Raw genomic sequence first — 22,622 nt, 5'->3', positions numbered from 1 at the left:
GAGGACAAATAAAAAATGTACCCTGCCGCATTACACATGTGTTTTTGCGGCTTTAACTGTGCAGCTTACCATGCTGCTGCTAAAAAGTTTGAATCATCAACCATGTCCCCACACGCCACACAGATAGACAACACAGAAATAGTTTACGGAAAAGACAATAGCAGTTAACCATTTATTACTAGTATATAGCAAACCTTAGAATAATTATATAAAGATACTAAATATATCTTACGAGTTCAATAAAAACAGACTTCATGGAGGTGTTATTTGGTGCAAAATAATAAATGTGAAGTTACAGTGTGAGCCTGTGAGGTAGGGGTGTCAATGGGTACGGTACGGGTTGGGTGGAGACATTTTCATACCCATACTCATTAAAATTGATCTTATTCATACCCTACCCATATCCAGTAAAAATTAATCTTACCATACCCTATCCTTACCCGTTAATATTATCGGTAAACGAAACGGTAGCGGATGAATAACGGATAATACTAGTATAATAATTAGTTTTATTATATTTTACAAATTAATTGATACTGTTTCTGCTACACATGCCATTCCGCCTCTACTAGAACTTCTCAAACCAAATGGCAAGATGATATTAGTCGGTGCACCCGAGAAACCCTTGGAGGTCCCCGCATTTGCTTTAATTTTTGGTAATTGATTACATTTTAATTAGCTGCTATTCATTCCTACAAACTTCGATTCTTCGATTTTAGTATCAACTTGTTGTACTGGTACAGGAGGGAAGAGTCTGGCTGGAAGCATTATTGGAGGAATTAGGGATACACAAGAGATGATTGATTTTGCTGGAAAGCATAATGTAACAGCCGACATAGAATTGATCAGTGCTGATTATGTGAACAAGGCGATGGAACGGCTTGCCAAGTCAGATGTCAAATACCGTTTTGTAATCGATATTGCCAATACCTTGAAGTCAAATGTTTGATTTGGTTGTTCTTGCATTTCAAATGAAACAAAGAGTTGGATATGGTACCAAATAGCAAAGATTGATATATGAGTTTGTTTTCTTTTATAATATTCCTGTAGTATGTTCAAATTATGTGCAGTTTTATCTGCAATTTTAATAATTAAGAATGAAAGATATCAAAAGAGGATGGAATTATAAATAAGAAATTGCTCCATGGTTTGACCAAAGCCTGAATTATAGATGCATTTGTGGCGTTAGTTGGTTTATAACCCAAATTTTGCATCTCTCGGTAGATCTCCATTGCTGCATCTAATCTCCCAGCCTTTCCCATGGAGTCGACCAAAGAAGAATAAATTCCAAAACAGGGTTTGGTTTTGCTGTCCTCTTTCAATTTAAATGTCACTAAATAGTTTCAAAGCTCAGTCAATTTATAAATCTCTGAATCGAGAGAACACTGGCTTGTCTGCATTGATTCGTATATCTCAAAAGCCTTGTAATGAAATGAAGCCCCTTTGTCAGAAACAGAGTAATCATAGAATTCAAGGTCTGTGTGGTGAACTGCGTAAAGTTGCGATCTTTCACCTTCTTGAAACATGCAAAAGAAGCATTTGCAAGCAACTACACAGCAAGGTTAAGGGAGGGAGATAAAGGAGATAACAGCTCCTGATCCTTCTCTCCTAATGAAAGCATTTCATCGAACAGGTTAAGGACATGCCCAAAACTAATCTTCTACTCACGGGCTCCCCTAAATATATATATACTAAAATTCCAATTTTTCTCTCATCTTTGGGGCTGAATTGAACAATATATAAATAAAGGTAATTTCTTTCCTCTTTGTGATGGAAATTTTATGTATGAATTTTCATTAATATAATAAATTCTGAGGTTGAGATATATATGCTCAGAACCGTAAGATTCATGAAAGATTCATGCAGATCAATATCATTTGATAAAGACATTGAAAAAAATGAATGTCAGGTTTTAGCAAAAACTAGAGCTTTGAAATTACTCGACCGGTTCAGACTCGCATCGTGAAATCCACAGGACCGGACGGGACTGGAAAGGTAGATACGGTCCGGTCCAGACGGGTCTAGCCCGGATTTGAGTTGGATTTTTCTATTAGAACCGTGTCTATCTGGCCGGTTCAAAACCCATGGACTAAACTCGTCCCGGATCGCCCTAAACTCGTCCCGGATCGGACCGTATTAACCGGGACTAATCTGGATGAAACCTGCCTCCAACGTGGACCAAATCCGGTTACTTTTTTAAAGTAATTCGTTTTTTTAAACAATTGATTAAAAAAAATCAGACCGAACCAATCTGTGACTGCCGGACCGGAGTGGACCAACTCGTAGGAGTCTGAACCATCGGGCAAGCCACATTTGGACCGACTCCAAAACCGGACCATACCAACACATGATCCGTGCCAACTCGTGAACCGGTTCAACCCCTGAACCATAGAAATTTGAACCGGACCAGTCTGGACCGGACCGCCCAGTTTTCAAATCACTAGAAAAAACAATGCATCCCACACCAGCCCCTAAAGTATTGAACAAATAACAAATTAATTAACTGAATAAAGACAAAACGTAAACAAAAAATAAAATAAAATAAACGCGTACACTATCGAAGCACAAAATCCACCTCAATCTAATCTAACAAAAAAACAAAAAAATTGGAGATCCAGATCTCATCTCCATCGCCCCAAATCTGAATTTCAACTCAGCACCTCCTCTCAAAACAAAACATGCAGTAACATCATCACCACAGCACCAGCAAACATTGCCTGAGGTGACACCGCATCAGACGACTGAGCAGCAGAGGGACCAAATACGAAAGGATACGACGGTGAATTTGCGGTGGGTCCCATTGCAGCTCCTGCGGGTCCATCAGCCGGTGGGAAGAAGGTTCCATTAGCAGAGAGTACATCAACTGTGAGTTTCTGGTTCTTCAGACAATGAGCAGCAATGCCGCTGATGTAGTAGAACCGACCGGGAGATGTAAGATTGAAGTTCGAGTTACCGTCATCGATCCGTAAAATTGGATCTGAAACGGCGCAGTTGTTGTATGCTTTTTCAGTCACCTGCAGCACTGAATCCTCGCTCGGTGGGTAGAGAAACACTGAAAGAATTCAGAAAAGAGATAAATTAGTTATTATAGAATGTAAATATTTTGCATTAAAAAAAGTTACAAATTGATATACTTACGAAGAGTGTCGTAAAGGTGGAACTTATGAGCTTGAGACCAAAGAGAGTAGACATTTGGATTAGATGAAGGAGGAATGCCCCATGCGTTGAGATCTCCTACCTTGTATTGTACACAGAGGCAACTACTGGTGAAGAACAAGAGGAGAAGAGAGATCACTGAAGGAATCTGAAGCATTTTTCTTTCCTCCTTTCCTTTTTGTGATGGGGAGGAAAGAATTGAAGCAATTGGAGAGAGTGGGGACTGGGGAGTGTGTGGGGAAATAAAAAGACTTTAATTTAAAGTGATGCTTCTATTTATGATGGATCGCAGCCATTCGCTCGATTTGATTTAAATTTAAATTTTAGATCAGGGATTAGTAATTAGCCGTTTGAACTATTATAAGTGGGCTTCGGGTCTCTTGTGGCAATCACCTATGTAGAGTTGGTGTTGCCAACTACTCGTTCTCTACAAATGAATTATTTGGGTTCGGCCGAGGTCAAAATTTTGTGATTCAAAAATAATTCGGGTATAATTCGGGAATGATTTGGAATTATCCAAACCAGAGATCTCAATCCTGTAACAGAGCAAAAAAATAAAAACAAAAAGAAAATGTTCTTGGAAAAATTCGGGAAAAATTTGCGAATAATTTGTAAAATTCGCAAATTATTCAGATTTAATTCGGTTAAAGTTCAGTTAATCTAATAATTCGGCGTTCGGTTCGACATCACCAAAAAAATAAATTATTCAGATATAATTCAGACATAGTTTGCGAATCTTATTGTAAGTATGACATTCTACGGAAGTAGGATGATCCCCGAACTCATATTTAGATTAATTGCAACAACTCTCATTTCTTAATAAATTGTCTTACAACGAAATTGTCATTTCTTTTATTTTACTTTCCTATTAGTCCATTCTCTAATTTATTATCAGTATTAGTAGTAACTAATATAGTATAGTGACGAAAACAATAATATTTTATTGATCAATTATAATATGCTTAGTAACATTTTTATGGTTGTTAGTTGTATCATTATTGTGATTATTGTTGTTAGTAATATTTTGTAATATTTTATTTATGAAATATATTATTACTTTATTTATCATCTTTACTGTTGTGGTTGTGGTTGTTCATTATGTTGTTTTAATTATCATCATCATTATTATGTTCATTTATTTTTTTTGACGTAAATTTTAATTTTAATATGAAAACTATAATGGTTATTTAATTTGTACTAAGAATCACCATTTTCTTTTCAAAAACTACCAAATATCATTATAAAAAAAGAAAAAGAAAACAGAATAGAATGCACTAAGATTTTCTGGATGATGTTATCTTATTCTAAAAGAAAATGAAAATATCTAAACAGTACCCAAGTAAAACAATCAACGCGCAGAGACAAATAAAATTAAAATACGAAAAAATTTAAATTGTACGGGAACTATTAAAAAGTTGACATCTAAAAAGGCATATATATATATATATATATATATATATATATATATATATATGAGGAGGGTTCAAATGCCTCCATGTTTTTGTGCCTCCATCTCCCTCCATTATTTTCAAAGTTCAAACAGTCGATCCGAACCGCTCAACCTAACCTCCATACTAAAATATGTTTGGAGACCAAATTTTTTATTTTTAGGAATTTGTTTACTATTTTGTTAGATAGGTACAAAATCAGTAAATCTGAACCATCTAAAAACAGTATTTTTCTACCTATCTAAAAAAATAGTAAAAAAATTCCTAAAAATATATAATTTGGTCTCCAAACATATTTTAGTATGGAGTTTAGGTTGAGCGGTTTGGATCGACTGTTTGAACTTTGAAAATGATGGAGAGAGATGGAGGCACAAAAACATGGAGGCATTTGAACCCTCCTCTATATATATATATATATATATATATATATATATATATATTCTACTGACGCACAGAGCACACAGCAAATAGGGTGCAGAAAATCCAGCAATGAATCCTGCATCAGTAATTTTAATTTTCGTCTAATAGTGTACAGCCGTATGCTCGGAGTCGGAGCACATATATTGCTTCTTTCTTTTGCTTGGCTTGGAGCACAATGTTGACTATATTACATTGAGGCGAAGATAACGGTCATAGTTTCATGAAAAAAATTATACAATAATAATTAAAAAAATAACCGCGTTGTGTACCTCGTGATGCGTGCGGATAAGAAATTAGGAATAGGATAGGGGCCACGAGAGGAAAAGCCGTTTCATAGTTCATATGTTAAAAAATAATTTCAATGAGATAAATCAAAATGAACCTACATAATCTACTGATAAAAAAGTGTAGGTACATAATATCAAAAAATTTAGTACACATCATATAGTTTTCTTAATTTTGATAAAGTACAAGTTTAAACACACATCATATTGTCTTCTCAATTAATGATGTTTTAATTTAGAGTTACGAGTTATGACTGTTGATTTAGTGTTAAAAAGAGAGAAAAAAACAAAATAAACGGTAATGGTGCACAGCTGGTTGAGGAGAAGCTAGCGCAGGTGGGGAAATGGGCTGACAGCTGGCTCCTTGCAATTTGCACAGTGAAACAGAGCACGAGGGACAGATCGACATAGCACGTGATATGGGATTCTAGTTTCAAGTAGAGATTTGCTAAACCCGTTAGGGGTTGAACCCGTTTTGTCCGGCCCGTACCCGTTACCCGTTACCCGTGGTACTCGTATCCGTTGCTCGGGTACAAACGGGTAGACGGGTAGGGGTAATAAACAGACCGGACAATATATTTTTTTTAAAAACCCGTTGTACCCGTCTACCCGCCAACCCGTACCCATCTACCCGCATACCCGTACCTGTACCCGTTACCCGTACCCAACCCGTTTCAGTTCAAAAAAATTTGAATTTTTTGAATTTTTTGAAAAAAAACAGGAAAAAAAAAAAAAAAAAAACGGGCGGACCGGACCCGTACCCGCGGTACCCGTACCCGTCAACCCGCAACGGGTACGGGTAATAAACGGACCGGATAGAGGTTTTGGAAAATTACCCGTCTACCCGTTACGGGTTTTACCCGTACCCGACCTACCCCTTTACCCGTCCTACCCGTTACCCCTAACGGGTAACCCGGAACGGGTCACGGGTAACCCGTTAGCAAACCACTAGTTTCAAGTAGAGTTTGAATAACACCCGGGTCGGGTATACCCGACCATACCCTACCCGAGTTTACCCATACCCGACTACCCGAGTACCCGTACCCGTATACCCGACCACTGTTCATCCCATTTCAAAAAATCAGATTTTTTTCCCCCCAAACCAGCAAAAAAAAACAGCAAAAAAAAACCAACAAAAAAACCGAAAAAACAGCAAAAAACAAAAAAAAACCAAAAAAAAAAAACAGCAAAAAAACAAAAAAAATACCCGTACCCGTACTCGCCTTACCCGTCAAGGGTACACGGGTAAGGGTATAGGACAGGTAGGGTATGGTTTTTGAAAATTATACCCGCCATACCCGTACCTGTATACCCTTGTACCCGGGTATACCCGTACTCGAGACGTACCCGTCCCGGGTATACCCGGGGTACCCGTACCCGCCCGAGTATAAATACACTAGTTTCAAGCCCAATGATCAATGATCGTTCACCAATTCTCGTTATTATCTTTATCATTATTGTTCCAAGTCTCCAGGATTGAATCGTCTGCCCCACTGGGGCAGGAATTTCCTGCCTCCAGAGTCACTGTTGGTGGACTCCCTAAATCCTAAATCCTAAATCCTAAACCTCTAAATCCTAAACCCAGCCCCACCCCGCAGTGACTGAGGGGGCAGGATTTTCCTGCACCCCGGGGGCAGGTGATCTGCTTCCCAAGTCTCCCACGGAGCGATGCACAATTTCGAGAATATTTTTTTTAAACTATAAATAAAAAAGAAAATTACGGATCCAATCAATATTTAAAACAAAAATGATAAGTGTTTCACAATTAAATTTAGGGCCTGTTCGGAAAAAAAAACCTGATTTTAAAAACAAATCAAACAAGTTGGTATTTCAGAATCTGCTTGCACATGGCCCCGTGCTTCTGAGCCGAAGACCATGAAATGGCAGGGTGATCATTGGTGTCATCAATCATGAATAATAATTTCATTTAATTCATCGTACGGTAAAAACTTAATAAAGATACTGCTGTTGTTTTGTTTATCTTCGGTTGAAAAGGAAAAAAAAACAAACATGCTTTCTGTCTTGTTTGCTTCGCTAATTACTCGCTGTACTTTATAAAAAGTTTGTCAGAGATGAGCCTTCCTTCCTTGTCGCTTCATCATCACTGTAACTAGATAATTAATTAATCATGTCTGCATCATGCCATGGTTTCTGAAAATTATTAGTTGTTAATTTCGAATCAAACGGTCTCTACTTTTGGCACACTATTATTATTGTCTGAGTTTATATTATAATAACTTATTTAACATATAATTCAATAACATATTTTACAACTTACACAATTTAAAAAAAAAAAAATACAGTTTAAGAAAGTTACAAAATAAATTTAAGAAAATTTCAGAAAATTATAAGAATACAATAAATTATCAACATACAAATTCTACTTCATACTATACAAACTTGTTTAGGAGAGCTTCTTCAGAATTTTCGTCAAGGGGGCAAAAAAAATATAGAATCGGATTTAAACTCATTAATTAATTGGATACTCGATAAAAAAAATAATGCTTTAACTTATATTTTTTAATGCTCTTACTTATAATTTCTGATGCTTTAACTTATAATTCTAATTAACAATCATAATTCAAAAAATTTATTTTGATTTTAACACTAAATTTAACCCGAATTATAAATCAAACATCCACGGGGTGGGGGGGGGGGGGGGGGGGGGGGGGGGGGGGGAATTATAGAGAGGGGCAAAGTTGATTGGTACTGATAGATCACCACTAAAACTCGAAATTCAGGAGGGTAGCTGCCCCCTGGTTCTATACTGGGTCCGCCCCTGCATTTGGAGATAATAACCTTGCAAACTTTATGCAGTATTTTATTGAGGCATTCATATTATACTGACAAACGGATAGTCCGGAAATAATTCGAATATAATTTGGGAATGATTCAGTACCACAAGGAAGCAAAAAAAAATGTGATTCGCGTTTTATTCGGTGTTCAGTTCGGAAACGTAAAAAAAAAAATGAATTAAACGCGAGTTGTGTGACTATAATTCATATCACATAATGTATCTCAAATTTTGAGTTCAGATCCGGACTGTAGGATCTTCTTTGGCACGAATATTAAAGGAGTCTCGTGCATTCTATCTCGAGCCAGATTGATACAGATTCGAATCATACGGTCCAGATCTAAACTCAAAATTTGAGTTACTCCAGAGGATCGGGTGAGTGTCAATTATCTTTCCTTTGGTTTAATATGTTACCAAACTAATAGCTTAACAAGTTTTTTTTAATTTAATGACATATTTTACAAGATATACAAAATTTGTACAAATTTACAGTTTAAGAAAAATACAATAAATTGAGAACTTACAGATTCTACTTCAATAAAATATATAAACTTGTTCAGGAGCTTCTTCAGATACTGGTCCATTTTGGAGAAAATGAAGCCTTGCAAGCCTTATGCAGTTTTTTTTTTTTAAAAATTTCGGTCATTTTCCTTGAGTCATGAAAAATTATAAAAATACAATAAATTAACAATATGCAAAATATACTTCAAAAACCATACAAACTATACTATTAATATGCATTATAGTGTATTTAATGTCAGCCACTTCAAAGTAGTGTTGTAAAAAACGGCCTTAACGGTTGATTAATCGGCCGTTTAATCATCGGAAATGGTGGCCAAACCGTCACGAATACACTTAACGGAGTACGTTTTGCGGATTTTTCCGATTAATTGGCCGTTTTACCGTTTAATCGGCCGTTTATTCCCGTTTTTTACAATTTTTTTCATATTTTTTTTCACATTGAATTTTTTTTTATGTGATAGTGTGTGAAATAAGTTTTATAAATCATGTATTGTAGTTTTATTTGTGCTTGGACATACATTCAATATTTTTTATATATGTTTTATACTTTAAAATTAATTAATTCTTCTTCTAAATATTTATCATATTTTTTTCTTACTAATTACTGATGTAATTTTTTCAATTAGTACAACATATTCATTTATGAAACTAAGTTGTTATTATAAACTAAATTTAGTGATTTTATGTTGAAATGTTTTATTTCTTTCACATAATATATTATTAGCATTTGAAAAAAGTTTAACTCTTGAATTTATTTTTTCATTAAATAAATGTGTTATTGACACATGTAAAGTACTTGTACGGTAAAAACAAAATGTGTAGTGTCATGTTATAATAATGAAATTAAGTTAAATTAAGTTTATTTAATAAGAGTAATGAGTTAAATAAATTATTTTTAATAAATTATGATATATATACATAAATTTAATAAAAACGTTAAATTGTCTGCATAATTCCGATTAATCGGTCATATACCGATTAATCGCTTGACGGTACCCCGTCCGTCCGATGACCGCATACCGTTATTTACAACACTGCTTCAAAGCGACGATTCTATTTTGTTGGGTACGATCTGATCATCTTGCTGGTGGCCCCGTGCTTCTAACATGCCAGGGTTTGCCCAGGGATGATCATTGATGTCATCAATTAATAATTATATGATGAATAATAATTTCATTTAATTTTAAAATTCATCGTACGGTAGAGTGACATTATAGTACTGCTGTTGTTTTTGTGTAACTGGTTGCACCATGTTCTCACTTATTTTCTTGGCTAATCACTCGCTTGTCTATATTTATATACGAGTCTTGTGGCTTCGTCAGATCGCACTAGAGTTGTTCCTTGATAATGAATTACTTAATGACCCACTACACCAAATTGCCACAGAAACCTCGTCTTAAAATATACACTACTTTAATTGTTACATAGTAGTACAATACATAGTTATATATTGTAAAATACACCGTTAATTATTTACTTCTTTTTCTGAAAACATGGTAAAAATATCCAAACTAATAGCTTGTTTTTCTGAAAACATAGTACAATATTCTTTTTAACAACAAGAAATACTCAAGTTTAGCACCGTCCCTGTGACAGTGTCTTTGCAAAAATATACCAATTAACTCGTTAATTACACGCGCCAACCAAAACATATTCAAAGGTTCTAATTCTATATTATTAGAATTAACAGCAATAGTACATTAAAAGTATTAGGAATGCCTAAATACATTCTATATTACCTCCCAGACATTCAACTTAAAAAAAAAAAAACCTACTTATTAGTGTACGGAGACTAGAATTTCCACAGACAATTTGCTAAATATCTTAATTAAAAAGAAATCAATTCAACTTGCAAAACAATTAACTAAGTAGCAGCTAGTTTATCAGGTAACTACTATGACCATCTGACACACAACAAATTACAACATAAACAAACCAGCTACAAGATACTCCGAGCTCCAAAATTTTAAAAAATGAACACTCTTTGGATGCCTAGTGCCACATTGAATTTCTCAATCAACTCTCATCCATGGCATCTTTTGGCAATGAGCTTGTTTCGGTTTCTGATGCCTTTGCCACTGAATCTTCCAAAGCCTCAAGGAAAGAAACCACTGTGAATCTATCTGTAAAAGAGAACAGAGACTATAATTATATAGTAGATACATCTCCAAAGGATATATTTAGCCTTACACTTGTACTTGGTAATTTCATGGTTGCAATTTAGTTATTAGTGTGCTAATACATTGACAAAACAAAAAAACACTTACATTTACTTGGGTCGACTCCAAATTGAGATAGGTCTATCTGTCCTGTTCTAAGAACCTGAAAAAAAAAATTCAATATAGTTGTCCAAGTATGTCAAACCAAAAAGGCATAGTGCTTCTACACAATAATATACAAAGAAACATACATGTGAGAATGTGTCTAGTTGTTGACGAAATGGAGGGCTTTGCAACAATTCAAAAATATCAGCACGAGACTGAGAACCCTGCATTAGCATAATAACAACAGCAATAATTAGTTAATTACTAAATGTCACAAAAGATCCTAAAGCAGCCAATTGACTTAGTACAGGTCTTACCAATTGTGATACTTTATATGAGTTTAAAAAATACCAAAAGAAAAAAAGGCCATCGATCAATTGCCAAGATACCAAGAAAACATCATTATTTAAAACCAAATCTACTAATTTTGACACGTACCTCGGGCAGATAAGATGCTAGGGTTTGCTCAATTGGAAGTGTCTCAATAAGTGGAAAAACTAAATCAGGCTTTAATATATCACTGAGTCCTATACCTGCAATACCAAACAAAAAAAAATAAAACAAAAGACTCATAAAAACATTTATATTTTATTTATTAATGGTAACACAGAGAATTTGGTTTTGGCAAAGTACGTACTGGCATCTGGATCTTCCACTGGATTTGTAGCCACCATTGATAGAAAACAAACAAGAAAAGAAAAATTTAGTCAAACAAATAAAAGGAACAAATAATATTATAAGTTTGCTTATAAACACAAGAAATCACGGTGGAAGTCTAATAGAGCCCTGACATTTACCAGAGAAGATAAAACCAACAGAAAACACAGCAAATTCAAATCATGGTATGATACTGGTAAAGGTACAGCATGTCCTTTATGGTATTGCTATCGATATAAACCAATAGATGCTTGGTAACTACAAATAATTTGTATGACATAATGGCATGAGAAATGCCAGTTGAGTTACCTGGTGTCTGGATACTCCTGAGTATTCTCTGTAAATCTTCTAATTGCACGGGTCCCGCAGAAGATGTCACCTCACCAGTCAGATCAGTTGCCATACTTTGATCAACTAAATTTCCAGCCCTGAAGTGAGAGATTTGCGAGCACAGAATTATAAGTAATTTACAAAATAATAAGTAGTGTCATAAAGAAGTGCAGAGGCAAGACTATGATTAATTAACTATAGTTCCATTTAGAATCTAGATCACATGTTGTGTTACATCAGATGCATGCAATGATACTGACAATGTCAAATTCAGTTCCAAGTTGGGACCAAAGAGATTACAGCCTTCATTTGTACTCAAAAGCTTTAAATAGAGTTTAACAATAAACTGATAATTGAACTCAACAATAGAAAGGTCTGATTTATAGAAGCCCCCTAAACTTCTGGTTACTGCATTTTAACACTGTGCATCTAAAGCAGGAATCCAACAGGGGTTCAACCTAAATAAAACTATTAAGTATTAGAGAGTGCCAAACTACAAAAGAAATTTCAATATGAAGTCAATAAGTATTGATTGTCATTCAATACTTTCCAGATATCCTATCATAATCAGACAAATAGATAAAATAAATAAATAATAGACATAAAGCAAGTTTAAATTATTGTATACAAGAGGATGAGACCCCAGTAACTTGATAAAACTAACACTGCATTTAGGCAAGTACGGTTTTTAATTTATCCAACTGAGATATTCCAAATCAAATGTTAAAAGTTAACTGCTATGGCTGAAAAAATTTAGATGTGCAATTCAAGGTAAAGTTAACAATCACAAAAAGTGCGGTCATTAACATTATATGATTTGCCAAAAATTGGTAGAATGTTATTGGGTTTTCTCAATATGAAATTATCTAAACACTCTGATTAGTTCATCCTGAAAATTATTTTTGACTATTGATTAAGTTCCATTTGAGATACATCATAGATGTAATTCTATAAAGTGGTAAAGGGTGTTATTTGTCAACTAATTACTAGTCAAGAACCAATATGAACCTGACATGGGACAATAATTCATGCGGTGTTTGTTAACTAAATTCAATACAAATACAAATATAGAATTAACATAAGGTGCTTGTTTGGCCTCTTGATAAGTAAAATAAACAGGGATACCTAGAAGAGAGGTCATCCTCAGTGGCCTCTTCTGATTCCTGCACAGGAACTGAGACCTCGGCTTCATCATCACCCATCATATCTAAAACCAACAAAGTTAGAGCTTCATCTTGAATGTACACACACAAAAAAAAAGATTTAATGAAGCAATGGCACTATGCATAGCGCAGATTGATGGTCCGTACTACGGACTGCCATCTTCATTTTCAAAGTCCAAACAATTGATCCAAACCACTCAACATGATCTCCATACGAAAATGTACTTGCAGACTAAATTTGAACTTTTTAGAATTTTTTTTACTTTTTTATAGGTAGAAAATCACTACTTTTGAATGGTTGAGAATCTTTAGATCAAGTGATTTTCTACCTATCTACAAAATTAGTAGAAAAATTATAAAAAATGTAAAATTTGATTTACATATACATTTTCATTCAAAGATCATGTTGAACGGTTCAGACCAACTTTTTGGTACTTAAAATCGGAGATATTGATCCATAGTACAGACCAATAAGCACTGTGCATGTGCATAGTACCGTAGCCTCACTCAAAAAAGATTGGACGAAGATTAACAATTACCTAAAGGCCGATTGAGACAACTGTTGACTGAGTTGCATATTGCTAAGTCACCTTCAGTGCTTGGCTCCTAAAGATTACAGAAAAGTATTATAACCAGCTTGTGCAAATTTCATAAGGGTAAATGTGGCATATAAGACATTAACCTGCATCCAGAAGAAAAATTTTCTACTGTCCGAGCTAAATTTCAAGATGTAAACTCTTCCAGATGATTGGTTCACCTAATGAAATAAATGAAGAATAAATTAGGTCGATAAAGAAATAACAGAAGAAGAAAAAAACTTGCTAGCATAAGAAATAACTGTGACGACAAATTACCTTCTCAAAAACAGCCTCATCTGGAAAGACAATTTGGTCCTGTGATATTAGGTCAAGCAAAGTCTTCACTATATTTTTCTGACATAATATTCATATGGATAACTTTTAAAATAAAAGAGAACAAAAGATACATCTTCAACTATATTCTGGCTTCGATCAAGCCATTGTAAGTGGACCAATCCTTCTTCACCCTAGAAAATGAGATAACGGAATTTAATATCTCTTGAAATGAAATAAAAAGAAAAGAAAAGAAAGAAATAGAATAAATTTGTCTAGTGCTTACCCGGCCAATGCGCACCAGCCCCTTGCGTGTATCTGCTACCACTCTAGTTCCCTCTAGGGACATCTTCCCAGCTCGAAATTCCAGCATCACACTCTACATCAGTTCCAAATGTCAATTTATGTAAATAAAGGGAAACAAAAAATATTGCCTATTATATCATAATCACACCAAAATGGAACCAATGAATGTCAAGTTCTGGTAAATGCTTCAGACAAAAGGCAACTTAGCACACTTCATATAAGCAATTAGCATTGTATGAAACATTAATACGAACAATCAAAAAAATTATCCAAGGTCAAGATTATAAGCTGCAAATGCTAATTTGAAATTTGAATTATCTCTCCTCTCAAACAATCACATTGGATCACAATAAATTCAGAGTTACATGTCACGATCTAATCACAAGTCGGGGTAGATTGGGTTAGCCATAGGCTATTTAGAATTGCTCAAATGGTTGAACAGAAGAGATGAAGTTACGGGCATTTCGGCCAGGAGTTTACATTTAAGGGACCTATGCTTGAAGGGGGCCAGATTGTTAAGTCAATTAATCAAATTTAGTCTAGTTTTACTGTCCAAAAAAAAAAAAAAAAATCAGAATTCTGATTTTTTTTTTCAGAAAACAGACAGAATAAAACATTAAAATCCCATATCTTCATTTGATTTATTTTATGTAATAGATATAAATATTCAGATTTTCTTATCTGAATTTCAAAAATAAAAATCTTATTTCACCTAGACACTAGAAGTACCTAAATTTTATACTGCAGTATGCAAGGTTTACTAGAAAATAAGTATATATTACTCAACAATAGAGCAAATAAGAAGGTTAAGCAACTGACATGTGGACCACTATTGTCAGAACCGAACAAATAGCCGATATAGTGTTACATGGCAACCTACGTGTCACTCTCTCGGTTAGTACATAATCAATTACGCGACTAATTAAAGGAATTTGAGATTCATCTCTCCTCTCTCATTTCACCATCGCCATTGTCGCTCATCTCAGTTCCTTTCAAAGAGAAAAAAAGAATGAAATTAAATTGTTACCTGTAAAGGAACAGCATCCGACATGGCCAGCAAACTAACCGGTGGCAACAGGGACGGAGATCGCTGTCGGAAATCGGTACACGTTGGAACGGGAGAGGTTGATGAGGTCGGATTTAGGAGATGTCTAGGGTTCTGGTTGCCTTGCAAGTTGCAAAAAGCTAGTAATAATTTATCCAGAGACAAAAATCGAAAACACCAACTGGGCCGATTTGGGTTGGGCCGTCGCGCTAATATTGGTGGGTAATTTTGGGAAAAGCCCTTTGTGTTTTGGAAATAGTAAAGCTGTGTTTAGAGTTCTATAATAATACTAGTCGAATAGTCTAAATTCTGATTTTGGCCAGTTTAAAATCAGTACTATTTTTTTTTTAATCTTTTTCTTATAGCTAAAGACCTAAAGTATGACATACTTAGCAGATTTGGTAAAGAAAAAAAAAATTAAGCTAAATTTAGGCCGGCACCAAATGAGATTATGCAGTCAAAAGATTCTATTATGATATAAGTCTTGTAAGAACCTAACTATACTTTGAGTTGTTGTGCTTTATATTTAATATTTCGAGTATCGTCCGAAAATAACCATAAATTACATTACAAACAAGTTATAAACAAATTGTGAGCCAACTCGAGTTGGTAAGGAGCTGAGTACGAGCTAGAAGTAACTCGTTCGAACTCAGCTCATTTACCGTCTTGATTCGGCCCTTACCACTCTATACAAATTAAATGTCACATGCTATATATTTCATAGGTCTGTATATACCATATTCTTGAATAACTCTTTAGGGATTTCATTGCAGAGATTTCATCCTCAATCAAAATGAAAATAAACGAAAACACAATTATACATTTATATACAAGCAACCATGTGCTCCTATGGTACTGACTTGCTTATATATAAAATAATGAGATTCTACAATTTTTTTTTTTTTTGTCCTTTTCCACACAAAAAGGTTGGGTTCTAACCCAGCCGGTGCACCTGTAATTATATTATTCTCTTTCTGAATCACTCTAGTAATTGAATCAATAGACTCCATCAATTTTACCAGTAATAGGAGTTCTGGTTAGGAGAACTGATCTTCAAAAGAACCATTTGCCTTAGGATATAATTGTTTTCTATCTACCAGATTGAATGGAAATGGACAAAGTATTGGCCGACATTATAATGGCCTCATCCTCCTCATCACCTCGGGCAAAGGCACCGGAATGCGTATCCCCATCCAAAAAGTTCACCACAAACATTGAGCTTTCGGGTGGCACATGCACCGGCGTGCGACGTTCCAGCATCTCAACCACCTCCGTCATGCCGGGTCTTAGAATTGGGTTCTCTTGAATGCACCAAAGAGCCAGTCGAGTTAAGATGGTAACTTCTTCTTCTCTTATCTCTTCATTCTTGATCAAGCTCTGGTCGACTACCTCCATTAACTCACCTTGCATCATTTTCTCTCTGACGATTTTCGGGAAATACGAGTTCCGTCGTTGTTGAGTCTCTCCATCCATCACCGTTATCAAGTTCCTTCGCCCACCAACCAGCTCAAAAAGTACCATTCCGTAGCTATAGACGTCAGACTTGGTTGAGATAGCATTAGGTACCAGCATCTCAGGAGCTAGGTAACCAACCTGTTTGTGGTACAAAATATGTTGATATGGTAAAATGTTTTTGAAATATACAAAGTAAATAGGATAACTCGATATAAATTAGGTTTTAAAGAAATAAGCTCTGGCATGTAACCAAATTTAGAGATAAAATTAATGATCATAACTAAACAAAACATTTTGAGTCAGCAAAATACAACAATTAATGGAGTATTTATCAATAATAATAATTACCGTTCCCCTTGCTCGGGTCATGACACTACTCTCATCCTTTCCAATTAATTTTGAGATACCGAAATCTGATAGCAGGGCCCGGAAGTCTCCATCGAGGAGAATATTTGCAGGTTTGACATCGAGATGCAAAATCCGATGATGGCATTCATGGTGGAGATATGCAAGTGCCTTGGCAACATCAATTGCAATGCGATACCTTAATGCCCATGTTAAACAGCTTCTCTTTCCATCGTCAGAGAAAATCCATGCATCAAGAGACCCATTTTTGTGGAACGGATAGATAAGGTAGCGGTCCCCTCTCGTAGAGATGCAATACCCGAGAAGGTGCACTAAATTGACATGTTGCCGACTTGCAATAATTGTCATCTCTGTTCTAAATTCTGTTTCACCACTAGGCTGCCATTTGATCCACTTTACCGCAATGGTAGAGCCATCTGCTAGTGTCCCCTTGAACACAGCACCAGAAGCACCTTCACCTATGGGTGCTTGAAAGTTTGCTGTTGCTGTTTCAAGATCTTGGATTGTGAACCTAGTGGGTAATCCGGCCATCTCGAGGAATTCGTATTGCTCATCCTGGATTGTTCTGTGCGCGTTGTAGATTTGCCACCATGCCTTTATATTTGGGGCACACATTAGCCAGAGCCATGGCACAAGGGAGAAACAACCAATGATGCTTGCAATTGATACAAATAACTTATCCTTGTCATACCAGTAGGTGCTGAGGACAATACTTAACATCAAGCTTGCAACGAAAAATGATGCAATGGCCGCTACCTTCCTCCTTCGGTCCCATATTTGCTTTACATGAAAAACAGTGAGTATTACATATACTAAAATTGATACGATCACCGTGAAAATTTTATTAAATTGTCCTGAATGTTGACGATTATTGAATATCAGAACCACATCTGTTGTGATTACTGCAGATAGAACCGCGGTCCTCCAATCATGTGAGAATCTCATTATCAAGAAATGCTCCAGGGCCACCGCGTTGATACCATTGATAAGGCGGGATACAAATTCCCATTGCCATGGACTGATGTAGAAATGATTTGCAAATATCAGTATGATTAAAAACAGAGATAAAACTACCATCAAAATTCTCCATTTTGTAGTAGATATTTGGTTGGTTTGGAGATAACAAATGGCAAAGTATAACAAGGTAGCAAATATACTGGTTCCTAGATTGTTTGAGATTAAATTTGCAGAGGTTAGGTAAAATTGAACTGGGAGTGAAACAGCTACTATAGCTGAGGTTATGATCTCTAATTTTTGCGTGGCCATATGATTCTTTTTTTCCCTCAATTTTGATGTACTTTTTCAGAGATGGAATGGGCTTTACCTTTAAAACAGAGATTAATTATATATGGGTAAAACAAGGAACTAACTACTAAGATACCGTACCCACTTGTTGGGGAGACTTTGAATTTTCTCTAAATCGTTTATTAGTAAAGGTAATTAATTATACGCTGAAGTCAATGTTATTTTGGTAAATTTTTCAAGTTTTGATTTGGTAAATTTTTCAAATTTTGATGTGACAAATATAAATATTCTTAATGCTAAAAAAAATGGGTCCAGGTCAAGTTATATCGCTCTCTATTCAATTTCTTCTTGATTGACTTCACTACATTCATGTAGAATTGTCATAGACATAGATTTACTTTTCTATCTTTTACTTGTCGGTTTTCTATCTTTTAAATTGAAGTAGCAATCAAACATCTAAATCAATTAACTAGATTCAACTGCAATAGAGCTCAGACGAAGCTAAATGTTTGATATATAAAGTCCACTGCGTGGGGAATGATGTGAACACCTTTTAATTGGGTAGACTCATATAGTTGCAATAAAAGACTGAAAAGTTTCTAGGGAAGAGAAAAATCAGAAGAGCTGAAGAGGGGAAAATGAGGGAGAGCGACTATGTGTTGAAAAAAATAAGAATATAGAAGGGATTTTCATCTCAGTCGTTCATCATCAATCAAGCGATTAGGATTAGATAAGATAGATAACATCTATTTTAGACAATAATATATACTAACGGTACACTGTACACAGATACCAAAAGTAGAATCAGTACAAATTGTAACAAACGGTAACTTAAACTCAACTCAAATTAAAATAAGTTTGATTTGGTTTGATTCGTTTGCAGCCATAATTATCTTACAATTAATTATTAGACAGCCAATTACACCCAAGAAAAATGAAACCCACGTGAAAAAAAACCACTTTAAACTTCTATAATAATTCGAAGTTCTTCATTTTTTAATGGTCAACCCCCCTTCCCTAAATACTTTTCTGGCATATATATCATCAGATTAAAAAGTATTCTTTGGTAAAAAAACCTCGGTTTTGATCAATTAATCAGTCGATTAGTCGTTGACGGTAATCAATTAATCAGTCGATTAATCGGCCGATTATTTTATGGCCTATGTTCTTCAAGTCAAACTAGCACCTTAATTTACCAAAATTTTCAAGTACCATACGGTATAACCACTGTCCCACAAGCAATCCAATTTTTCTCAACATTATTTTGTCTTTTAAGTTTTTCTCAACAACACTATAGTTATTGAAGTTTCAAACATAATCTGAAACGATCAACATGATAACCATATGAAAATGTACTTGTAAATCAAAATTTATATTTTTTTTAGAATTTTTTTACAGTTTATTTAGATAAGTAGAAAATCAGATTCTAGACTTTTCAAAAAAAAAAAATGATTTGTCCACAATTTCGGCCAATACCAGTAAAAGGATTCAAAATTACTTTTGTTCTGTAGGAGGTAAAAAGCAGGCCGGGCTGGTTAGTGGATTACCTAGCAGAGAGCTCGATGCCTGTGGGCCTCTTGGAGCATGACTCTGGCCCAAAAGAAAAAAGAAAAAACAAAAAACAAAATGAGAGCTCAAAAATGATAACTTTCCCAATTTATAATTTAGAGTGATGCTTCTATGGACATAAGGACCTATTTGTAAAATGAACATATTTTTATTTTCAAAGTTCAAACAGTCGATCCGAACCGTTCATCTTGTTCTCCATATTAATATGTGCTTGGAGACCAAATTTTACATTTTTCTAATTTTTTTTACTATTTATTAAGATGGGTACAAAAAATATCAAATTCAGACCATTGAATTTTGTACCCATCTTAATAAATAGTAAAAAAATTCAGAAAAATTTAAAATTTCGTTTCCAAGCACATATTAATATGGAGAACAAGTTGAACGGTTCGGATTGACTATTTGAACTTTGAAAATTAAAAAATATATTCATTTTATAAATAGGTCCTTTTGTCCATAGAAGCCTTTGCCTATAATTTATATCTATTGAGAATGTCGGCTGTTCAAGTGTTGAGAACTTGAGAGTAGAAAGTTTCAGAATTTCAAAAGAATCCCTTTTCCGTCTCCTGGACTCCTCTAGGCTCTAGCGATTTGCTACACATGACCAAGCAAAAGCAAAAGGGCATATTTCTAAAATATCTATTGATATGTTTTTGTTACACTTTCCTATCGTCACTACAGCAAAAAGGAGCATCAGCAATCGGTGCTGACGCCGGTCGCTAATACTCAATTTCTCCAAAAAAAAAAAAAAAAAAAAAAAAAAAAAAAAAAAATTTCACTCAAAATCAAGAGACTAATGGTATCAGCGACCGGTGCTGTTGCTGGCCGCTGAAGATATTTTGGCTTCGATCAAGCCATTGTAAGTGGACCAATCCTTCTTTACCCTAGAAAATTAGATAACAAAATTTAATATCTCTTGAAATGAAATAAAAAGGAAAGAAAAGAATGAAATAAAATAAATCTGTTTAGTGCTTACCCGGCCAATGCGCACCAGCCAGCATCACACTCTACATCTGTTCCAAATGTCAATTTATATAAATAAAGTTAAAAAAAAATTGGCTATTATATCATAATCACACCAAAATAGAACCAATGAATGTGAAGTTCTGGTATGCTTCAGACAAAAGGCAACTTAGCACACTTCATGTAAGCAATTAGCATTGTATGAAACATTAATACGAACAATCAACAAAATTATCCAAGGTCGAGATTATAAGCTGCAAATGCTAATTTGAAATTTGAATTATCTCTCCTCTCAAACAATCACATTGGATCACAAGAATTTCAGAGTTTACATGTCACGATCTAATCACAAGTCGGGGAAAATTAGGTTGGCCATAGGCTATTTTGAATTGCTCAAATGGTTGAACATAAGAGATGAAGCTACGGGCATTTCGGGCAGGGCACTAGGGCAGGATTTTACATTAAGGAACCTATGCTTGAAGGGGCCAGATTGTTAGGTTAATTAATCAAATTTAGTCTACTTTTACCGTCCAAAAAAAGTTCTCCTGTTTTTATAGAAAAAAATAATCAGAAGTCTGATTTTTTTTTTTCAGGAAACAGACAGGATAAAGTATTAAAATCCTATTTCTTCATTTGATTTATTTTATGTATTAGATATAAATATTCAGATTTGTTATCTGAATTTAAAAAAAAAAAAAATCTAATTTCACCTAGATACTTGAAGTTTCTAAATTTTGTACTGCAGTATGCAAAGGTTTACCAGAAAATAAAAACCCAACAATAGAGCAAATAAGAAGGTTAAGCAACTGACGGGTGGGCCACTATTGTAAGAACCGAACAAATAGCCGATATAGTGTTACATGGCAACCTACGTGTCACCATCGCCATTGTCGTTCATCTCAGTTCCTTTCAAATTGAAATCGCGGGGATAAAATAGAAAAAAAGAATGAAATTAATTTGTTACCTGTAAAGGAACAGCATCCGACATGGCCAACAAAGCAACCGGTGGCAACAGGGACGGAGATCGCTGTCAGATAGCGGAGCTAATTTGGGGATGATTTGGGCTGATTTTGAACTGGTCAAAGGACCGATTGAAGAAGAAGGAATAACGGCAGCATCCGTTAAAAAGAATAGTCGCTGACAGTGGGCTCCATGCTCCGTCTATTGAAGAGAGTCGTCAGTTTAATAATACTGGAGATTGGGCCCAGTAACAGGATACAGTGTAGTTAGTTAGTCAGTTAGCCTAATAAAAAGAAAAGCTCCAGTGTGGTGCTTAGGTGGCAGCTCGTCGTTTGTTTGACGAATCCGTTGCATAGATACTTGTAAATTTCAGTATTGTATCCATTCGGATTATGAAATGAATAACAAACTTTTCCCAATTTTCTCATTCTTATCTTTCCACCATTACCACTGAGCTCAAGCTCAAAGACTGAAATTCGTCCAAGCAGCTACCTTTTTGGCTCAATTGCGATTTCAGTTAGCTCAGTCAGATTAAGGATCTGACATACACCTTGGAGCTGGAGAGGTTGATGAGGTCGGATTTAGGAGATGTCTAGGGGTATGGTTGCCTTGCAAAAAGCTAGTAATAATTTATCCAGAGACAAAGTCGAAAACACCGACTTGGGCCACTTGGCCCATACGGGTTGGGCCGATTGGCTAATATTGGTAGGTAATTTTGGGAAAAGCCCTTTTGTGTTTTGGAAATAGTAAAGCTGTTTTTAGAGTTCTATAATAATACTAGTGATCAAATAGTTTAAATTCTGATTTTGGCCAGTTTAAAATCA

General features: G+C 35.0%; 3 protein-coding genes across 6 annotated transcripts; all 3 read right to left on the bottom strand.

Moving 5' to 3' along the window:
• Positions 1–2,545: 2,545 nt before the first annotated feature.
• Positions 2,546–3,376, bottom strand: ENODL8 (early nodulin-like protein 8). Its single transcript, XM_078298375.1, has 2 exons — positions 3,139–3,376; positions 2,546–3,052 (listed from the first exon to the last, which is right to left on the bottom strand). The coding sequence occupies exons 1-2, from the start codon at positions 3,311–3,313 to the stop codon at positions 2,667–2,669; spliced, it is 561 nt and encodes a 186-aa protein (XP_078154501.1). The 5' UTR covers positions 3,314–3,376; the 3' UTR covers positions 2,546–2,666.
• Positions 3,377–10,275: 6,899 nt separating this feature from the next.
• RPN13 (regulatory particle non-ATPase 13) lies at positions 10,276–21,867 on the bottom strand. Of its 4 annotated transcripts, none has more exons than XM_078298312.1 (13): positions 21,803–21,867; positions 14,176–14,268; positions 14,024–14,083; positions 13,893–13,931; positions 13,721–13,795; positions 13,578–13,644; positions 13,001–13,082; positions 11,855–11,973; positions 11,526–11,543; positions 11,327–11,421; positions 11,035–11,112; positions 10,892–10,946; positions 10,276–10,747 (listed from the first exon to the last, which is right to left on the bottom strand). In XM_078298312.1, the coding sequence occupies exons 1-13, from the start codon at positions 21,824–21,826 to the stop codon at positions 10,641–10,643; spliced, it is 912 nt and encodes a 303-aa protein (XP_078154438.1). In that variant the 5' UTR covers positions 21,827–21,867; the 3' UTR covers positions 10,276–10,640. The 4 variants fall into 4 exon arrangements, with proteins under 4 accessions (XP_078154438.1, XP_078154441.1, XP_078154440.1 ...); XM_078298315.1 differs by lacking the exon at positions 21,803–21,867 and adding an exon at positions 15,223–15,375; XM_078298314.1 differs by lacking the exon at positions 11,526–11,543.
• Positions 16,085–18,374, bottom strand: LOC144549531 (putative receptor-like protein kinase At5g20050). The gene is made up of 2 exons (XM_078298299.1): positions 17,044–18,374; positions 16,085–16,833 (listed from the first exon to the last, which is right to left on the bottom strand). Exons 1-2 carry the CDS (start codon positions 18,325–18,327, stop codon positions 16,330–16,332), a joined length of 1,788 nt encoding a protein of 595 aa, XP_078154425.1. The 5' UTR covers positions 18,328–18,374; the 3' UTR covers positions 16,085–16,329.
• Positions 21,868–22,622: the final 755 nt, after the last annotated feature.

This window comes from Carex rostrata, chromosome 35, assembly GCF_964058835.1.
Source record: "Carex rostrata chromosome 35, lpCarRost1.2, whole genome shotgun sequence".
NCBI classification, from domain to species: Eukaryota; Viridiplantae; Streptophyta; class Magnoliopsida; order Poales; family Cyperaceae; genus Carex; species Carex rostrata.
This window is presented reverse-complemented; position numbering and strand designations above follow the sequence as displayed.